The sequence below is a fragment of the Lichenostomus cassidix genome, chromosome 2, assembly GCF_008360975.1.
Source record: "Lichenostomus cassidix isolate B80296 chromosome 2, HeHo_3.0, whole genome shotgun sequence".
Classification (NCBI taxonomy): Eukaryota; Metazoa; Chordata; class Aves; order Passeriformes; family Meliphagidae; genus Lichenostomus; species Lichenostomus cassidix.
Window position 1 is genome coordinate 90,783,740 of NC_139482.1, and position 21,918 is coordinate 90,805,657.

At 37.9% G+C, this 21,918-nt stretch overlaps 1 protein-coding gene across 1 annotated transcript in view; it reads right to left on the minus strand.

Moving 5' to 3' along the window:
- LOC146441751 (dynein axonemal heavy chain 5-like) overlaps nucleotides 1-21,918 on the minus strand; it is a 152,166-nt gene that overhangs the window by 2,458 nt on the left and 127,790 nt on the right. The window contains exons 74-76 of the mRNA XM_085052340.1: nucleotides 14,509-14,641; nucleotides 5,878-6,086; nucleotides 944-1,165 (exon numbers count right to left, since the gene is read on the minus strand). Of these exons, the coding sequence (XP_084908466.1) occupies nucleotides 944-1,165; nucleotides 5,878-6,086; nucleotides 14,509-14,641 (564 nt within the window). The remainder of the gene's footprint in view (nucleotides 1-943; nucleotides 1,166-5,877; nucleotides 6,087-14,508; nucleotides 14,642-21,918) is intronic.

Consider the following 21,918-nt stretch of genomic DNA (forward strand, 5'->3'; position numbering starts at 1 on the left):
AAGCTGCAATTAGCGACCCTCCTTGTTACTTCTGCACTGCTGACAATGGTGCTTCTAAGATACCAGGTGCTTCTTGGGTGTTTATCCAAACTAGATCCCCTCAGGTCTTCCACTAATATAAAGTATTCCTTGTCAGGGGATAAACCAGACCCAAATTGAAGAGCAATATGGAACCTTGCTGAACATTCCAGAGAACTTCAGTAAACTCCATGTTTAAAGGGGTTTTTTTACAAACCAGGCAACAGAAGTTACAGCTGGTAAGGTTTGGTCTGGAGAAGTTTTCTCTCAGTCAGACACAGAAGCATTTACCCATGGACAGGAATTGCCTAAATTCCAGTTCCAGGACAGTTAGCACTGGCTTGGAAAAAGTGTACCAGTGCAGACAATGTCAATTTTCCCTGGACCATGACTACAGTATCTAATCATTCCTCCATAGATGGATTTTAAATCTGCTTAGTCACATCAGTGAAATGCAAGTCCGTGCATGGATAACCGAGCATAAGCGCAGAACTAATACTCTTCCTCATATTAAAAAACAAACACTAGGGATTTCTAGTCAACCAAAGACTGACCTCCATATCAAACCCAGCCCAGGGCTTGGGAAGCTTTGATAAGATCCCACTTGGTGAGTCAAAAGAAGACTGACTATGAGTTGCACTATTTTATTTAAACATAACTGTGCTGCTAGGGCCCCTGAAGCCAAGAAGCCCAGCATCTGGTCTGCTCTAGTGCTATGCATCCTGAATTCATTTTCTGACAGAAGTCTTTTTGTTCCCTTCTAGTGGGTAAACAGTCTGTCCTCTTCCCAGCACTGCTAATGTTGGTTACCCTCTTAAAACCTTTTGTGAAACCACTGCTGCAGGCTCTCAACATACTTCCTGGGGTTCCCTGAGCCTTATGCCACACATTATGGCACAGCCTGTTACACTCACTTGATCCTTACCTTCGGTGCTGACTCAATCAGCTTACTGTTCCTGCGGTCCCAGCCTGCCCCTTCGAGGAACAGGCCATGGATGTAAACCCCACCGATGTCAGCTGGAGGAGGGCCAACAACATCTTCTTTCATCATCTTGGTCACTTCACTGCATAAAACAACACTGTCCAGTTCCCACCCTTTTGCTAAATTCATGCGAGTTGTCTCTTGCCTCATGGCCGTCAGGAATCCCTAAGGAGACATACAGGAATATGAGATAAACGGTTTTATAAAAAGTCTTGAATTTAAACCATTTCCAAAGTGGTTTTTTTCCTATGTAAGTGACATCAGCTGTATAAAAGCTCATCCCACAGAATTACATGTACATATAAACTAAATTTAGCAGTGTAAATCCAATGTTTTCCTACACTTTCCCAGTACCATCCAACCATACATAATTGGTGTGCGCATGTTGGTGCTAAGAAGCCACCAAGTAGGCTTATTTAACAGATCAGAAGTGCCTGTATTACTCACCTCACCTGTTTTTAAACCAACCAGCGGGAAAGAGGTTTATAAGGCTGCCAGATTAATGTGTTTTGAGAGATTCCAGACACAGGTAATTTCTAATTTCTCTAACACTGGCTATATTATTCACCTTTTCTTATACCAACATTGTAAAAAATGCTTTTCAGCCAACAAGTAAGAATTTTACAGAATTCAAGGGAAGTACCAAATGGAATCATGCAATTAAATACTGAAATGCCTCTGACACTTTGCTCAGTGAAGTCTTTAAATGCAACAATAACATGCTGTTTTAGACAACAGCAAGATAAACCCAGAGTACTTCAGCAGCACAGAATAAAACTAACTCTCTGTTCTAGACAGCTACAATCTCATGATATCGACATCAGCTATCAAAAACAAGCCAGGCTGAAGATGCTGGTTAGCTTCCCTGATAAAGTTGTCCCTGGGACAGCACAGTGCCTTAGTCCTTACAGGTGGGAGGGCAGACTCCTTTGCTGTTCCAGTGTAGTTCCATCTGCAGGTCATGCTTTAGATGTGCATCTTATTTCACCTTGTGGAAACCCATTTGTGTAGCAAGGAGGTAAATGAATAAAACACAAAATTGAATATGCAAGAGCAATGGAAAGGACAGCTAGGAAAGAGAAAGTTTCCTGACATATTTCAGAACAGAGAAGGAAAGCATCTGGAGACAGAGAAGGGGGGATAGAGACCCTCATGAGGAACACAGAAAGGTGGCAATTAGGGAGCCAACAGCACAAGTAGAAAGAAATCAGGAGCAATGAGGGAATTGAAAAAGTATTTTCTTTTTCTTCAATATTCACAGTGCAGGATGCTCTGTTGAGCTAACGTTAGGGCCAAATGAATGGAAAGAAGTTAGATGTGGGAACATGAGCAAACTGTGTGCTGAACACAGGGGCCAGTCTCTGGCTGATAGGGCTGGAGTGCTCCAAGCACTTGGTAGTGACGCAATACCCTTTAAGTTGTGAGAACATGAGATGACTTTCATGAACTCAGATGTTCTTTGGTTGCTTCTCATTAATACAATCCCAGAGACCCCAGGACAGTGTTTTAAAGAGGTTTTGTGATAGCACAGATAATTGTAATTGCATTTGAAGTAGTTGAGAACTCCAGTGTATAGCAGAGGGAGACAGGATTAAAGGCCAAGTTCTCCTATCAGAAATGCCATTTAATGAAAGCAGAATCCTTGTAGTAATTTGTGGAATTTTAATTTGTAGAAACATGCTAGAACCAATAGTTTAAAATACATGAAGTGTTCACTGCCAGAAGGCCCCAGAGGGCTACTGGATCCCAGATAAACTGAAATATTAAAGAAAGAAGAGCCTGAAGAGGACAGAGCAATAACTGTATTAAGGGAATCAGTTCAAAGGCACAATGGAAATACTGGAATAAAAGTGAATTCAGAGCTGCGAGTTGTCTTCAGGGATAAGATTTAGATAGCAGATTGCTCCTACAGAGATGGCAGGATGAATACTTGCTACAGTGGGACTTCTAATGCTTATCTGCTCATTTGAATGAATCTTAGACAGCGTTTGAAGACTGCAGCTGTGAGCTGGAGGCCCAGCTGGGTGTCCCAATGTGGGTGAATGACACAACAAACAGCAAGACAGGATCAAGTGGCTTGAGGTATCACTGTACAGCTGAGGGCTTGGCTCACCCCAAAACCTATCTGTCAAGGGCAAAATGAACCACTTGCCATGACATTTGTTTTGATTTCTGGTAATCCTTGCCCTATTTTTTTTTGTTGTTGTTCTCTTTGGTTGGTTGGTTGGTTGGTTGAGGTTTTGTTTTTTTTTAATATGTTTGTTTGCCTTTTCCTGAATTTCTCCCTGTCCAGCTCACTGAAACCTGCTAAAGCTTTGTTCCTTTGCCATTTAACAGCTCATGCAAACTAGCTCTGAACCTTCAAGTGAGAGAAAAGTAGGCACCCATGGAAGCTATGACAAAAAATACGGAAATCAGTTAAGTATATTGCTCTCACAATCATAGTCTCTCCTTTACCTTACTTTGGAGGTTCCTTGTTTGTCATTTACTGTGCAAATACTGAGCAAATTATGGCAGGTTTGCTAGAACTAAGTGGGCACTGAGGAATGGAGGCATTGTACTTCATATTCTGATTAGTATTTACATTGCTTTGGCATACACAACCAGAAAGACAGTTTTGCCTCACAGTGCTTAAAATCTATATGTAGGACAAGTGACAGGAACTGGATACAGAGATGCCAACAAGGAAACAATAAAACAGCATCAGCCTCAATACAGAATTTGGGAGGTAGTGTTGAGTTTTTGATTTAAAAAAATCCAGTAATACCAGATTAACTTCCAGGAGGGAAGAAAATTCATAGCATTTCTTGGTTTGTTCACCCCAGTTATCTTGGCCCAATGCAAACACACAGGGGGAATCAGGTTTCTTTTACATAGAAGTCTGAGCCAGGCCTCATTTGTATCACTAAAAATAAAGATTAACTTCTGTGAAATTACTGAATTTATCCTAGTGTATCCTTTAAACAGTCCAAGAGAAGGCAGAGTCTGGTCCTATATTATTTTTTATTGCCAGAATGCCTCGTTTTCCCAGTGCTATAAATCTACTTTATTACCTTGTGTTATCTGTGGCATTTATCCATTGACTGTAAAGCAAACAGTGAGATATATGCAAGTAGGCAAATGACTTAGGAGCTCATTTCATCTCACAAATGAAAGGATTTTTCTGACAACATCTCAGGTATTACAAACAAGCCATTGGAACTGCAGTGATAACACCTCATCACCTCAGCTTGTTTGAGAAGACGAAAATCAATGTTCTTAACATATGAAATACTGATTTTAAACACAGCAATATGACTATTAACAAAATATTAGTTAATTAAATAGAAAACTAGTCTTTGCTCAGGTGAGTTGCTTTTAGAATGAGCCACTCCCACAGCCCGGGTTACAGAAAATGGTGACTACAATAAACCATCTCATTCTTAAAGCTGTGATAGTCAGCACAAATAAATTTTTTAATTTCTGCACACAATGTATTTAGGGACTTAAAGAACTATGGGTTATGAAGTGTGTAATTTTTGTATTTCTAGAGGCTTTCTCATCTACTATGGTCTATTAAATCACAATTTGTTTGGGGACATTTTACACTGATTATTTGGCAGCTCTTTTCAGAAATCCAGCTACATGGATCCAAATAAATGTAGGATGCCCAATTTGGGCTGGCAAAATATCAGAACTGACAAACCCCCAGAGCATGAAAATGCCAGCAAAAATGTCCAGCACAAAAGCTCTATCAGCTCTTGCTTATCTGTAGTGCAAAAGCAAACACCAACAAAGCCATAAGCCTGTAAGGGTTGCATCCAGCCTGATCATTGCAATAGTTTGAAGTATTTTAGAATGCTGCTGTCAGTGTGTTGCTAGCAAACCAAGTACGGAAGCACAATCATTTTATTAGAACTCCTACTCCTCTCCCTAATCCTTGAGAACCCTTTGCTCAGGGGTTCTGTGAACCCCTTCCACACTATAAAGTTGTACTGGCAGACAGCTGACACACATGCAATAGATGATAGATGGATATTTCCCAGCAGAAGTCCTAGAGAATATTTGCCACTGTTGCTTTCTCTATTCTAGGCAGCTGTTTCAGCTAGCTTTTGCATTGCTAACAAGTACTGAGATTAAAATAGATCTTTAAAATAGCTCTTTCCTAAGGCTTCATAGAAACCTGTTGGCTGGATACTCTCACAATGACTCATTTCCACAACTCACACTTCCCACAAACATCTGTGAATCACACAAAGCTTTAATGAATGTGGGTGGCTCTGCAAAGAAACTACACATCATCTAGGTATGTATACTTTACTTCTTTTAACTCTGCAGTCAGCTGTTCCCTTTTTTGTTTTTCATTTCATGCCAGGTTTTTATTTTAGATGGTGCAGACGGGAGGCTGTATTTTTTATATGTCTTTGCAGACCATGTCTGGCACAATTCTGGGGTGGTATAAATAACAAACCTCCCATTTCAAGGATCTGATTTGCAAGGATTGAGAACCAAGTCCAAATCTTTTCTTCCTGTGTCGAAGTACTGGAACTTATCATGTTTTGTACTCAGAGGGATTTTCATGCAATAAATAATAAACAGACTACTGTAACAGAGGAAATAAAACAAGGAAGATTACGTTGAAAAGTGAAAGTATGTACTTACCCAATTTCTGCACTATAATTAAAGCAGTCAAAAGATGCATTTAATTATTTCAGGAGCATTATTTTGTTCTAGCAAAAATTTCTTCAGTAGATATTGAAGATAATTTATCCTATATTTATGCTAAAAATTAATTTAGATTATACTTCATATAGTCAATATTAAGTCAGCTTGAAGTTCTCCCAAGATCCAATTTAACTGTTACTCAGAAGTTATAAAGACCAACATGGCAATCTTACCTGTGGATTAAAGAATCCTGTCATCCAGAACTGGTTTGGATGGCCATTCTGCAGCCAGCTGCTGAACTGATGGTTTCTCTCAAGAAGCTCAGTAAACCAAAATCCTAAAGTAGTTGACTCCCAGGAAATCCTAAACCACAGTTTTGGAATTCTAGCATCATAAATATTATCTAAAGCATCTTGCAGTTCTTCTGACATAATTATTGTTCCTGGAAGATAAGTAAAACATTCAGAATGAACTTCCCCCTAGCTCGCAAAGGCAATTAAAACTTCCAAATGACATTCCGAGTCTAACAAACCCTCTTTTGTTGTGCCTTAATTGCACACCTGTAGCACTGCAGTCTTATCAGTTTGCAGTTAATTTCTTCAAAATTATAAGACTTGATTCAAAGCTAAAGGCGGTAAGATAAATGATATTTCTTCTGTTGTTTTGATTAGAAACAAAGATATGTTTCTTAAACAACTTCTCCCTCATACACAGTATTTATATTCATTATATTCACAGTGTGTTGGGAATGTGATTAATCATTGAAAACTTTTTTATAAATTTTAATGGGTCCTACATGCACGATCAATGACAGAGATACACTGTGTAACTCATCTATATCCTATGCATGTACTGGCAGTGATTATATTAATGAAATTCGCTGTTATTAATGATAACTTTGTACATTTCCATTATCAAGATTCTCAATGGGAAAGCAGCAGGTAGAATAAAGCTAGAGGCAAGATTTTTTTTTTTTTTTTTTTGTGGTGGCTGTGTGTTTTCACGTATTCCATGCATGGTACTGCTCTCTCCACTAAAATGTTGGCATTTACTAAGACAGAGATTTTTCAGTGACACTCACCATTCCGTGTGCTAGAAGTTCCTACACCTTATGTATTCGTAATGGTATTGAGATCTGGCACATGGCCATGCCTCGGGATGACTTCTCTGTTCCAGAAACTCTTTCTATTATTCTGTTGTAGAAACTAGTGTAGCCCCAGCTTTGATTAAATATTCACGTAATACCAAAGTTCAAGGTATCATCACACACACACACTGCTGTAATTGCCACAAGGACTACATGAGATACCAAACAGAATTAGGTGGCTTCCATCACAGAACATGTAAAGGAAAGGGAAGTGGTCTGTGACTGCAAACAAGAACTGCAATGGTCCATCCAAACATACCCATAAGGAAATGTGGCCTGGAATAGGAAAGCATTTCAAATCCCTTCCTTCCACTGAAGTTGACAGGGCTTCAGTTGAGGGGAGGAAAAGAGTATCCAGAAACCAAACACCAGCTTAATTTTTAAGAATACAGTGTTACAACCTAAACACTCCTCTAACAGTGTGTGCAAATCTACTGCTTTCTACAATATATAAATTGCAAATAGGCTTTGATTTCTTCTAGCAGATAATGAATTATCTATTTCCACTTATATGCACCTCTTTTTGTGCAACAAATTCTTTGAGAAAACCATTAACTTTTACAAAACTGTAAATATTAATAAATACTGCCTGTCCTGCATTCTCTGCAATTCCTTTGTAGTCAGGCTCAGAATCATTTTGGGGTGGCTAAGAGACTTTTATAACACAGTTAATAAACCGTCTATTTGGGTATTAATCTTTCCCAATATATAACCAAGAGAATCAACATTTAAGAAGGAAATCACTCCATGTCTTCTCCCCTTTGCTTAGAAAAACGTAATATTACACCATACACTTTATTCACCTTTAAGAGACAGAAAAAGCGGGAAAAAAGTCTTGCAATGCATGTTGATTTCACCTTCAGAGAAACTGTACTGAGGGCACAAAACAAGTGAAGAGCATCCTGTTTTAGCCCTGGGGATCATTACCATTGAACTGAGAAAGAAAGAACTCTTTCATCTCTGGTTATTCCTTGTTTTCAGGCTGATACATTCAACTTTCTCCTTTCCTTATCTATTCTTCTGGGCAGGCTGGAGCTTTTCAAATAGGGAGATCCAACCAGTCTGCCCCGAAGCATTGTGAAATCCCTTAGGATATCTGCCCGCTATGACTCAGAGCAGCTGCTGAGAATGTTAAGCCAGAGTGTTCTTGAGGATGAGGTATGTTCACAGCTCTGACCATGCCCATATAGCTGCATAAATACTCCTAGTGAGTGGGTGTCATCTCTGGCAGTAGGCATACAGTGCTTGAATTTCAGCACTAAATGGCATCTGCGGGTGTTGGGATGCATTCCTGCAGCTAAAATACTCAGATGAAAATAAAAATAATTAACAATATAAAATAATAGTCTGAAATAAAATCAGCACCATGGGAGAAAAATCATGCCATCTTTCTGGATGAAAGTGATACAGGTGTTTGAAAAACTATCTTTGATAGAATGAATGAGTAGTATAATGCCATAGGCTTCTCATATTTAACTTCTGAGAACCGCAGAGCACTGTACTATATGAAGAGATTGAATGTCCTATGAACTTAACATGACATGCCTGAATGTTCTATGAATCAGACAGGCCAAGCGTTTATAACTTGGTTATTTTGGGGCATACGCCACGATATTCCCTTTCTTGAGTGGGATAAAGCCCATCTGAAAATGACTGATGAAGAGTTAGGTCAGTTAAGGACATTAGGACATTTCCATACTTCAGAAATAATATGTACTTTAATCATACTGTTTGCACAGTATGCACAGTTTGGAAATTTGGATTCTCCTTTTTCATTACCCTAAATTTATACCATTTCCCTTCTAAACCACATTTAAATCTATCCAGTTGCTGAGCGGTGAATAACCCAAATAAAGCTTCTCAATTCTGAGGATAACTAGTTTTTATTCATAATTAAAGTAAGTAATCTATTCTTTTAAAGTGATCTGGTTTTAGGGTGATTCATTCAATGGCTATAATGCTTTGAATAGACTACATCAGGAGCTTGTATTATTTCTTGGAGTTGCCCCTTTTCACTACCATACCTCCCACAACATGAATCTGAGAACTGTGTAATTTGTAAAATTTGGCTGGTTTGAATTTCACATTTATGAAAGTGTCTATCTGGACTAGGAAACTTGCATATATCATTTAAATGAGTAGCTAAAGTTAGGAACAAAGGAAAGATCCTAAATTCCAGCATGAACTAAAAAAACCTCAGTCCTCTGACTGATTCTCTTCCCATAGGCACAGATGTAAATCAAAAATAACAAGAATAATTATGTAGGATATAAATGAGATGAGAAAAAGCTACTTTCTCCATCAAGTACAGTTTGCCAATAGCTGATATCATGACAATAAATTTGGAGATTACCCCTGGAGGACAATACTTGCTAGACACTGAGTCTTTTAAGCTAGACTGAACAGTACATAGAAAAAAAGCTCAGGGAAAGCATCAATCCATTATTGACTGCCCCAATTGCAACTCCAGAAGCTGACTTTTTCAACCTTTAATCCCCACTCAAATTTACCTCCCAAACAACCTCCTTTGTTCTTGAAGCAGTCACACCTTGCCTCCACCATCAAGCTCCAACTCCCTCTTTGCTGAACACATCGAAAAGAAAATACCAACTTGCTTATACTTCCTAAGCTTTCCTCTCTTTCTGCCTTATGGCAACAGCTAACACTTGGCTGTGTTTTCACCAAAGCCTTTTTATATTATTCCAACCAAAGGCACAAGGTATAAAAGCTAATGTAATGCAAGCTTTAGTGTGGTTCTACAAGCTCTGTGACTACCACTATTGTGATGACAGAAGTGAACTGCTTTGCTTCAGGCAGTTCTTTGTGTATTTTCCTCTTTCTTCACTTGCAGCGCTTGGGCACTGCAGCATCTGGAGGTGATTCCTAGGAAGTTCTCGGAAGCTCATTTAACTCCACCATGCTGTTTTAATCCCAAGGCCCCTCAACAGTTTACCACTTTCTTGTGCTCCAGCTCTCCAGAACAGGAAGAGTAAAGCAGGCAGCCGAGACCTGCAGTTCACAACACGCTCTGTATGTTTAACTTGTAGACTGGTAGTTTCTCCAGCTGCATCTAACCTTTGCTCCTGTTCTGTTTTCTCTTTGTTTCCCACCTTCCTTTTCTGGTGCAGAATCCTCTGATTTAATTCTTCAAGTCAGGACAGATGAGGGGAGTACTGAGAAACTTGAGCAGCGTGCAATTGTTCACAGAAAAGAGCACCAAGATCCTAGATTCTCTTCAAAAGCTAAATCCTTCAGTCAGAAAGAAGACAATTTGAAAGTAACCTTGCAAATTGTTCTGAAAATTTACCAGCTCTGGTACTAAATGCTCTTGGCTGCATCCATCAAAGGACTGAAAACAAAAATTTTAAAACAATAATTTGAAGATGAAAATCCACACAAAATTGTACAAAAAACGTAACACAAATCAATACCCTAAGCTAGAGTAATACAACAGGCCAATAAACTATATTCTGTAGTTTGTCCTTAATGTGCAGTGTGTATTTCTAAACAGTTGTCCTGGCCAGCATCATGGCAAGCATATGTAACACCTATTAAGAATTTCAGAAATGATGCACCACACTGTGAAAGACAACAGGAGACATTCTGGCATTCTTATCAGGATGAGAAGTAAATAATGGATGAGAGCTGCTGAGCCAAGAGCAACTACACCACAAGACATACTAGACTCATCCCCTCCATTCCTCACACGATCTCCTCTTTGTTACATTTCATTAATGTCTTCACTAAGTGCACTTAATCATTTTCAAATAAAATCCTTATCCAAAAGTGATGATCCTTACAAGCCACACACACACACACACCTGTAAGAATAAGTAAGGCAAGAGCCCAGGATCTTTCAGTCCAAAATTCTATTACCATTGATAGCAAGCCAAACTAAAACTGTGTTAGTGTTAGCAGTCTTATACCATTACAAGTCAAAATAGAACTTAGCCAGACAGGGGCAATGAGTCCATGCTTCTTCCTTTCATGGGAAATTACCTTTTCTGTGCACTCTGGCAAGACTAGTTTTCTTAGCTTTACTTTTTCAACATAATAATAAGTTAAAATAAATTATCAGCTACCTCTTTTCACTCTTTTGGACTTCATTTATATCCCTCTTATAAGGTGCTACATATAATGAACAGAAATTCCTTGCAGCATCCTGATGCAACCACTACTTTCAACTTCATGGTATTCTGAGTGGGAAAAAAGTAGTGAATCTTTACCTCAGGCTTAACACATGAGTTTGTGTAGATGACATAAAAATCCTACATGACTCCTATAGAGTGCACAGAACTACATTGCCATAGAACTGCTGCATTTTCAGGAAATGTGTTAACAAGAAAAAGACCTCTCTCCTAACTCTGTAAATACTGTACATACAGGAGTGGGAGTTCTGTGATCATGTGGCACATATGTGACATGAAAAAATAAAAGAATCCAAGTTTTCTTAGATGGTCTTCACTTGTTCATGAAGTAGGCAGTTTAGGCTATTCCCAAGGATTAGTTTGAAAACACAAAGCTGTAAAGTATCAGAAACCAGGGCCAAGTGAGTGCAGTTTTATGATCAAAGTAGAATCTAGATGTAAGTAAATGAGTTAAGCATTTGTTTCTTTCGCAAGAAGCCCTTAAACACAATGTTAAGTGGGTTAAAAAGAATAAGGATTAAAATCAAACTAAAAGCTGTGCTTATTTCCATTGCCAAGAATTCAATACCCACTTTCAGTGCTACTACAAGTATGCTACATTCATTCATGGAAAACACTCCCACAGAATCTCTCTTCTCACTTTCTTCACCAAGAGAAGACACATCAGGGTGCCATCAAAATGCTTACCACTCTTACTCAGTGCATGGAGAAATAAAGAGAACACCACAAAATCTCAGAGATAGGCCACATTCAAACAAACTCAAACAAGCTCTAAGAGGCTAGGAATAACAGGGGTGGGTCATTAGATTTTACTGCATTTAGAGACACTAGTTTCACTAGTGGGAGAGGGGGTTTGAAGTACCCACTCTACAATAAAGAATAGGGGATTAGTGTTCTGTGCCAGAGGCCTCTACACTGCCAGAGGCAGAAGCAAAGTACACAGGAACTCTACAGCTTGGATACTGCCCTACAAAGAATGGTCATCTTCTGATGGGGGTGCAACATCTGCTGCTTAGAACACAGGATGTGGCATTTTGTTGCAAACCCCATGTCTCAGTGCTCCTTGTCTCTGAAAAGCATTCTCTGTTTGGAACATGGCTTATATTTAGGTCACTCGAGAGGACAACCATCACTGCTGTGTACTGATTTATGGTGAAGCTTTGTATTATGCCAACTGTGAAATAAACTCTGGGCAATCAATAAGTAATTAAAGCAGAAGTAAGGGCTGGGACATAAGTGAGAGTACAAAGTGCAGCTACAATCTAATTACTACAATCTGATCCAGAAAAAGTATCCCTCTGGGCAGCAAAGTTTATTGGTGGAGATGCAAGCTTCTGGGGCACGTTTGCCAACAAACATGCTGGACACATGCTGAGCATCCTCACCCCTCCCAAATGCTGAATACTGCTTAACCTGCCCTCTGGATAGAGGGACAAAACTGTCTCTGCTAATTCCTTCCACATCCCTCATGTTCACCTGCATGTGGGCTTGCCCTGGGGAGGGCTTTACATTACCTCAAATGTAACTTGGTGAGCAACATCAAAATGACAAGCTCCATCCATTCACATCCAAACTGCAGAATCAGACATTCAGACTTCCTTTCACAAAGCCACATGACACAACCTGAAGATGCACTATATTCCTAAACACAACATTTATTTCAAAGTGTAGGTCTGCTAAAAGTGATTGCTGGGGCCTTAACTGGTTCATGACCTGTTTGAGCAGGCAGATCAGTTTACCTCATTGCAAAGAAAAAGAAGCACCTCAGATGACCTGAGATTGCAGTTGACTAGTTTTGGGGAGAAGCTAGTATGAGACACTTTGGGATTTTCCCTTTTGCTGAGGTAGAGTGCCTAAATGTTCTTTCCATGCCCTAATTAACAGTCTACCATGTCCACTTAATATATCATGAACATGCCAGAAGCCATTAATTGTTATTGTTAACTATACATCCAATTTTGTTTTCAGAGCAATTTTTCACTATATTTAACTTGCCTGTCTGTAAGAAATTATGTTTTAGAGAATTGCATGAAAGTTACAGCATTAACTTGATTAAACATCTGGCAGAGGTCTGTGCCCACTGTGGAACTGAATGTGAAGTGCAAATAAATTATGTTACTCATTCTCTCCTCTGCAGAATATTATATATATTGAGAATTTAAATGTATCTGTCACAATCAAGGAAAGATTAACACTTTCCTGGATGGAAAATATTATTTTTATTTACTTGAAGAGGGACTCTATCCACATATAAAAGGGAACTTTCAGCTCAGAAAGAGAGGACAATTGTTTCTTCCAGCTTGAACTTTGCATATCTTATTACAGCATATGAAACCTTATTTGCCTTGGGTACAATTACGAATTTCTCTCCTAGACTCAGATAACAGGCATGAGGATTCTGAAGCATGTATTGTTGTCTTAGTGTATCATACAAATGATAGGAGAAAAATCCATTTTGCTTCTTATGTAACAAAAATACAAATTTAAAAAAGTGTCCCCTCATGAAAGACTTTGCCAAAAGACTGGAAAACACTAGTAAGACAGACTACAGTAATGCCATCAGCTATGTCAGAAGGGACTAGTTCTGAGGCATTCTGACCTGCTCCCTGTGAAGACAGTTTGCTGTCTCAGATATTTTCTGTCTCTCTGCTAGAGAATAGCAGACTTGGGCGAGATCTTAACCAGTGGAACTGACCCATTCTTGCTTAATTTATTGTTAATTCAAGAAGCTTGGCTGAACAACAGTATACTTTCCTTCCTGGGTATTTCAATTCTTGCAGATGAGCAAAATAGGAAGTGAAAATAAAAAGCAGATGGTAATATCATTATCCCTTCCTTTTCCTCACTCCTTTTCTGATCAAATTTTCCATCTGCTTCTAGTTGCTTCTACTCTTGGTTTATTTTAACTTCATTCACCATTGCTCACTTTCAGCCAAGCAGTCCTGTCTCTGAGAGATACAGAGTGCTGTTGCCTGCCTCCTGTGATGCCTAAAGGAAGAACCCTCTCTCTCTCTCTTTTGACTGGCACTGCAATTCATTTCAGCTTCTATTCAGAGACATGCCATTTAGTATAACCAGTTTCACAAAACTTGCAAATTTCATCTTAAATTTGAGTCTTTATTAACTTGCCTCATGAGTTGCCTCTCTCTCAATTACTTAGCAGCAACACTTCTACCTTGTTCTGTATCATTATGTCTCAGCTTAATTTCATAAATGACTCTGATACATGACCTGTGGACCTAATCATTCAATTCAGCTCCTCTGTGCTCTGTAGGATCCTTGAGAGAATACAGAAGTGAAGTAGTGCTGAGGGAAATGAACTGCAATACTGGAGCACATGCATGCAGAATAAATTTAGGTGGAGTGTCATTAGAGATGCAATCAGGAAGTTTTAAGGACTAGAATTAGTGGTCATATGATAAAGAGATAGAAAAAGAGACAACTGCGGGAGAGAGGGAACAAAAGAGAAAGGAAGGAAACAAGGAAAAATATTTATTTAGTTATTTAGTATAAGCAACTGATAGTAATAGATATTTCACCTTAATTATGATTTTTATACTGTGGCTTACCATCAATTGCCAATTTGAGATCAGTCAGCGTAGCTCGAACTCTGGAGATAACATGTTGCATGCGGTCAATTTCTTGACGGAGAAATATGTTTATGGGTTGAATAGCTCCCATCTTTTGAAGTTGGGCTTTCACCTGAAAAAAAATAGCGCAACGATTATAAAATCTGATCTCCTGTTTCCCATGCAATAATTTTTGAAAGCAAAAATATTTTCAGAAAAGAAACTTTTTAGTAACAGATGGCCATTCAAGTCCTGTGCCAACTGTAAGATTTAGCACACTGTGACTCATTAGCTTACCAAAATGAGCTCCTCTATTATTCTAAGAAGGGCAAGTTCCCTCTTTTTGAAGGGACACAGCAGTTTCTTCTGTCCTTGTTAGGCTGCAGGGTCTTAGATCTTAAAATAAAAAACCTGCATACTATACAAAAGCACATTTGATGGTAACTTCTTCATATTTCCAAATTGTGCAAGGTGAACTTTCTCACCTTTTCTTGCCCTGCTAAGCTGAAATAATGCAACAAATGGAGTTCCACTTAACAAGCACAACAAAATGTAAAAGCTGCTACTTTCAGTAGCATGTGACTCGTTCATAAGACAAGATGCTCATGGATACATTACTAGAGAGGAAAGACTGCCAGAAATAATACAGATGCCACAGAAATCTGTTGCACCATCATGTGCACCCTTTTGCAAGTAGAAGCCTTTGGCCTTCTTAGTTTTTAAGGATAACAGCTTCTCTCAAATTAAACAGAGAATATTTTCAAAATGGAATCAGCTGTCTGTGTTAGCTAAGAACATGTCATAGTAACAGCAGCAATAACATTCCCTGTCTTGCTTTTGCATATGATGTGCATGGAATGCGCTTCAGACATGCTCTGCATGTTCCAAATATATAAAAGGTCACTTGAGAGGAATATAACAGTGCATGAGAGAGGGTTTAATGGCACCTGCAAAAATCATGGTGCCTATACCTCACACAATACCAGAATTCTTGATTTTTCAGACTTTTGAGTCTTTCCCCACTTTCAGAAAGCAAATGGCTCATATGTCTTATTGTATACATAATTATGTATACTATACTTGTATACAAATACTAAACATTACTAAAGATTTAATTATTACACTGAGTAGCAAGTTTCTGCAAGATGAATATCATACAGCAGTTGAGTAGTTATAATCACTAGTGTAAATATGCAAATGCTTTGACAAATTCCAAATCTTAAATTTCACCTCCAAGTCCAATATAATACTCTTTCACAACTTTCTATGCTATCCTCCTTGGGAGACAGCTATCAGCAAGGTTATACATCATATTTTAATGACAAGGACCCATGGGTTTGTCAGACAGAATGTCCAAGAAATAAGTGCCAGCCAATTATGCTAATGCTTTGCAGTGTGACAGTATATTTTACAGACTGAGTTAATGCGTTTTGCCTGTGAAAGAGAAAAAAATACTAAAATCAGCTATTACAAGACTAGAGCTGAGACAAAAAACTTTTTGGATAATCCACACAATGAAGTATTCTGATTTATTTAATACAAAGTCCAGGGAAAACTTCTGCCTTCTGAAAAAATTCACAGGAATTGGCAGTTCTCCCTCTTGACAAACAGTAAAAATATTTGATTTTTGTTTTTCAAAATACTTAGAAGTCTAGTGCATACCACTATTAAGAAAGGAATTATAGAGAATATAGTCTGTGCATTTTATCCTTTAAATAAGAAACACGCTTTATTTCTAGTTTACAAAGCATGTGTTCCTTTTGGGAACCATTAAGAGGAAGAATTTCTCTCATTTGAGGAAAAATTACACAAAAGATATTGTTAAAGGGGTTATTTTCCAAAGTATTGATATTTATGAATCTACAAAGAGGAGGTGAAATAAAGATTCTAAAATATTACTGCACTGATAATTGTGCAATTTAACTAGTGAATTCTCAGAATATACACATTCTTCTGATTTACTTTCATGTACCTACAAAAATACCTATAATGTTTCGAATAATGAAGCCAAACAATAAAGCAGAAATTTGCTAATCCAACCTAGATATGTTCACAGCACTCAGTTGGAGCACTAAGCATAACCAAATATCAAAACTGAAAAAAAAAATTACATACTTCTTACTTTATTGTACAGAAATCAATCCTGATCTGTGGTGAGATTTACTGGGTATACCATAGTGCATTTCTTGGAAATCTTGCTGCTAAGAATAATTTTAAATACAAGCTCTGAGGTATGATTAACAAGTTTTGTATTAGAATTCTTATCAAGCAATCGGATGACTTACATCCAGTGCTGTATTTATTATGACATAAAGAGATGGATACCGACTCTCAGGAAAAAAAAAAACAAACTCAAAAGACAAAACTCATTAACCAAAATAGCTTTTCTGAGATTAATATACTAATTCCATAAAGCCCACTTATAACATCTTTTCATTATGCAAACAGCTATCATCTAACATAAAACGATGTGATTTAAGGAAGGAGCTACTAAAATCATAATCTTAATAGCTTTGTCTACATGATTTTGCAATGCCTACCTCTACCGTGTCAGATTCCTCTATGCATATTTCTTAGCTGTCCCCAGGTCACCAGTTTCTTTGTCACCACATACTTTATAGAACTATCAGTAGAAAAGTAGTTGCTGAACTCATGCCATGACCATTGATCAAGTTACATTGATCAAGTAGTAGTGACTGCCTATGGTTTTCAGTAAATGTTATTATTTTTAATCAGATGTAGTTACTTGCTACGTTCTTTGTCAGCAGAAATGCGAAGTCCATCATTCTGTAGATGGACAAGACAAAGCTCTTTTTAAGGTATGCCAAGGACCCCTCAGACAGTGAAAAATGTAGAAAATGGAGGAAGCTCTAGAGCTGGGTGACTACCATATCTGATAGAGCTGATAAGTAAACCAGAGACACATTACAGAATCATCTACGTTAATGTTTCATTTCAGATCCTGATTTTTTTTTTTTTTTTGGTGGGGGGGGTTTGTAGCAAAAAACTTGCACTGAAAACTAGATTCCAGGGACATGAAAGTCTTAGCATCAAATTAAGCTAACCCACAAGGTGGGCTTCAGGGATTCTAAGGTTCTTCAGCCACTAATGGGTTCAGCCTACAGGCCCAGACTAGAGTTAGACCAAGGCAAATTCCCCAGTAAAACATTTAATGAAGGCCCAGGGTCCTCAGACAAACTCCTATTTCCATGCAATGCTTGCTAATGTAGCCATAGCCTTAGAGGAATTACAGTTAAATCAATACTACAGAAAATATTTAAGGAAAAAAAACCCCACTGCTACTTGCTATTCCCTAGAAAGCTGTTTTTCAAGCTGCAAGGATCATTTTCATTGTAAACTTCTCTGTGTGACAGGCTGACATTTATTCTTGCACCTGTCTTCACTCACATGGACTGACTGGACCTAATCATTTTACCACTAATCTCTCTGAAAACCTGTGAGGCGAGACCCAGAAGCAAAAGGGGTCATGAAAGCAGAATTCTTACTCAGAGAAAAATGAGGACAGTTTTAGGTCAGGAGGAAGGTTCATTTTGCTTTCCCATCCCCTGTGTCAAACCAGAGGCTGAGAAAGCAAGCAAAGGTGACTCATTTTGTTTCTACTCTTTTGGGTAAATGACTTGACTGGTGAGACACATTACAAGAACACAACAAAAGTAGCAGGATACATCATGGGGTAAAACGGTTGCCCTGTTTTGAAAGCTGTTGAGACTGAAGTCATTGCCAAAGGCTAATAATTGAGAAATGAAGGCCTCTCTGTGACAGCCTGAAATTTCTCTGGATTAATGATGTATCAAGAGAAAATACAATCCGGAGCTCTGAATGTCAGCAAATAATTGGTTTTGGTACCATCTGTCCGTAACCCAGTCTGTTGGGGTTGTAGCTCTGTGCAAATTCACTCCACAGTTTCTAAAAGGGAGCCACAAGAACTGATCAAAGGTAGCAAAGGCACCTGCCACTTTCCCGAAAGAGAATTTGCTTTTAATTACCTTCATTGTTTCCTAAAGTTTTTGTTCCTTTTCTCCACTGATAGTATCCCTATACCTGGATTTTCAAAGACTCACATGTCATGGAGTTACTGGAGTACAATGTTATTCTAAAAGGAAAACCAAGCTGCACTGCTAGGACTAATAAATGTTTCTCTTTTTATTTCCCTTTTTCAATGCATACAAACTCTTTTTCTGACATATTCCCTCAGTCTCTTACAACTTAGGATATTGGTATTATTAGTTTCAGATTTGTTAAACTGATCTAGTATGTAACAACGCCCTAAATGACCAAATGCTGACTTAAGTTGACAAACAACAGAACTCATCTCATTCCCTTTTTTCTCCCCAGACATTGCAGGAAGTAATTACATAATCTATTTCACTCCTTATACTTGCAACCATAATTTCATTTGCCATATTATATTGTATCTTCTGCCAAATTCTGTTGCTTCTTCCCTCAGAGAATATCTAAACTCTCCCTTCTTTTCTACTCTGATTAATGAAATTCTTGGTTATATGTTAGGGAGCATAACAATATTTTTTTTTATTATGGTATTTTAGACATTTTGGTTTGGGACTTTTTTCAGTTTATGCAAGCTTTCCTTTAAAAATTAAGCTTTCTTTACAGTTCACTCCAGCCATATCCATGCTTTCTAAGAGGTTCCAGAATAATGGAGTGACAGTTCAGATGAGAAACATATTTGGTACAGATTTTTTTCTTATTGTATTGATGTGGCCATACTCCTCACACATAAGCAGCACAAAAGATGTGGAACTGGGCACTAATGGCAGAAAACAGAAATTCCCCTACAATAAAGAAAGAAATTAGTAACAACCATATCAATTTCTAAGATGTGAAGAATGAGACAAGTTCTAAAATGCAGAGAAAGAAATAAAGGGTAAATTCACTAGGCAAACCGAAGAAAGAAAGATTGAAAAATCAGGGACCAGAAGAAAAATTGACAAATTTCATAACACTGCTGAAGTAAAATCTGAAGTTGTAGTGCAGCTGAGACAGCCAAGGAGATATACAGAAGAATACATCACTAGCAACAACAAACTCTTGGAAAATGAACAGAGGATATTCTCTAGATGGTCAGAGCAAAGGAATGACTACCATGTTACAGAAACCAAGCACAATTTTTGGATGTTTCTGTGGAAAAGTACCGTGTCATTCATCAGTAATGTGGACTGAAGAAAAAGCATGTAAATAGAGTTGTATGATTAATCAAAGTGAAATGTAATTCACAGATCAAGATGTACAGAGCCTGAGAAAACTAGATATCCCCAGGAAGTACCTACAATTACTGAGCTCAGAAAGCATCTACAAGAAACACAGAAGGAGAAAGTAGATCTAATAGCACATCCTCTGTACAAACTGAAATCTCCTTAGTTGAATCATAAGAGGACAGCTGCCAAGCCAATTGAAGCAAAAGAAGTTTCCTTTGAAGCTCATAGAAGATGTAAGAGAAACGGTACAAAAGTAAAGAAATTTTAATTCTGAGCATCATTGTAATGATGATTGCTTATAAGAAAATAAAACCCCTCATGTGTGATTGGCAGATCATGAGTAAAGATAATAGTTTGTCACACTGCTTGATGATGAAAGAGCAATGAAAACAATTGCTGGTGATTTTTAATACAATCACATGGGAAAGTATGTATGATACCCAAATGCAGCAGTAAAATAGAGAGAGACAAGAGTGAAGGATGGAACATCCAAATAAACCCTTTCAAACCCTTTGCCCTTAACTTCAGCCCCCTGGCTCCATAAGTGGTTGTATCCAAAGCCAAAACTTGAGGAAGTGACTGAAAAGGGAGGCTTCCCCTACGTGTGGTTTGTATGCATAACCTGAGTGAATAAACCAAGAAAGAAAGAAAGTGAATGAAACTAAGATTAAACAGTAGAAATGCCAGAGAAAAACAGTATTTGTTCAAACCATTTTGAAGTGAAATTTGGATTAAACAAGTGTGTATGTGTTTTACATAACTAAAAGGCAATGCACAGATTTCCCAGGGGTAAAACCTGGAGTTGAGGCTACCCTCTGGTTACAATATAAAGTGGAGTAAGTACTATTGATCTTTTCTAAGTATTACAAATTCCTCAGGAGGAAAAGGGTTGGCAGCTTAACAAGGGAATGAAGAAACACTCCTTTGGAGGAGTTAGCAAGTATATAGTGAAAACTTAGCTTAATAAACACAATTCAAATATGGCAAAAGCAGAGATGTTATACAGGCATTCAGTATTTTACTGCTACTGTAAATTAAAAAAAATTGAATTGAGATTAATGAAACTAGAAGAATCTAGTTCCATAAAAAGCCTTACTCTGATTGGGAGGATAAGGGAAGAGGACTGAGAACAATTTAGGGTGTAAGTGATAGTTGTTGATCCAATGTGCAAATTATTACATTTATTAAATTATTAATATTATCATTATACTTACTAGATTTAATTTTATTTTCTATTTATATTATTTATTTACTATTAAATTATAATATGAAAAGTAGAAAACTGACTCCATTCTTAATCAAATTCTACAAATAAATTATTCATACACTATCACTGGGAATCACTCAACAAGATAGTGACAAAAAGGAGAGACACAAGCAGGGATGGATGGAAAAATAACAACATGGAGACAGATGTTAGAAAACCTCACCAAAAAGAGTTGCAGACTGTAAGTAGCTTGACAACAGGGGAATGAAAAGAGAAGTTCTGAGTTGAATTATGACAGCAGAGAAGTGGCTATTTATACAAGACATATTAAATCTGAGATTACTAGTAGAAGAGAAGACAGGAAATATTGCCAGGGACCCAAGACTGTTAGTTGTTACTTAGGTGGATATTCTAAGTTGGCCAGAGAAGAAAATAAAGCATGCATAACAAGTTGCAATATATACTGAGCATTTTACAATCTTGAACTACAACCGGGGGGGAAGGGGGGGGAAGAAGTACTATCAATGCAAGACAGAATTGGAAATAATAAAATCATGGAGATGAGGGGTTTTCAACATTTACTGTTCATTAAACACTTGGCAAAGCAGCAGATCCTACTTATAAACTGATACAAGAGTCTCTGTGCTGGATTATTCCATTTAATGGGTCTGTTAATGAAAATACAAGGAAATATTGACATAGGTATCTCTTATGACTCAAACTCAGAAAAATCTGGAGCATGAAAAGGTCAGTGAGAAAATTCACTCTTCATCATGGTGGTGCCATAATGGGAGTAGGTAAATTGAATACTGTAACCACTGTAGGATCACCAGTCCTTCAGAAAGAGGCATCAGGTTCCTTCTGTAAGCTACTAAGGAAGGCAAGAACTTTCTGAAGCCTTTAATGGCTCTTCTGAGTTAAGGACTAATTAAGTGGATGGTGGCATTGGAAATACATGTTTCTGAT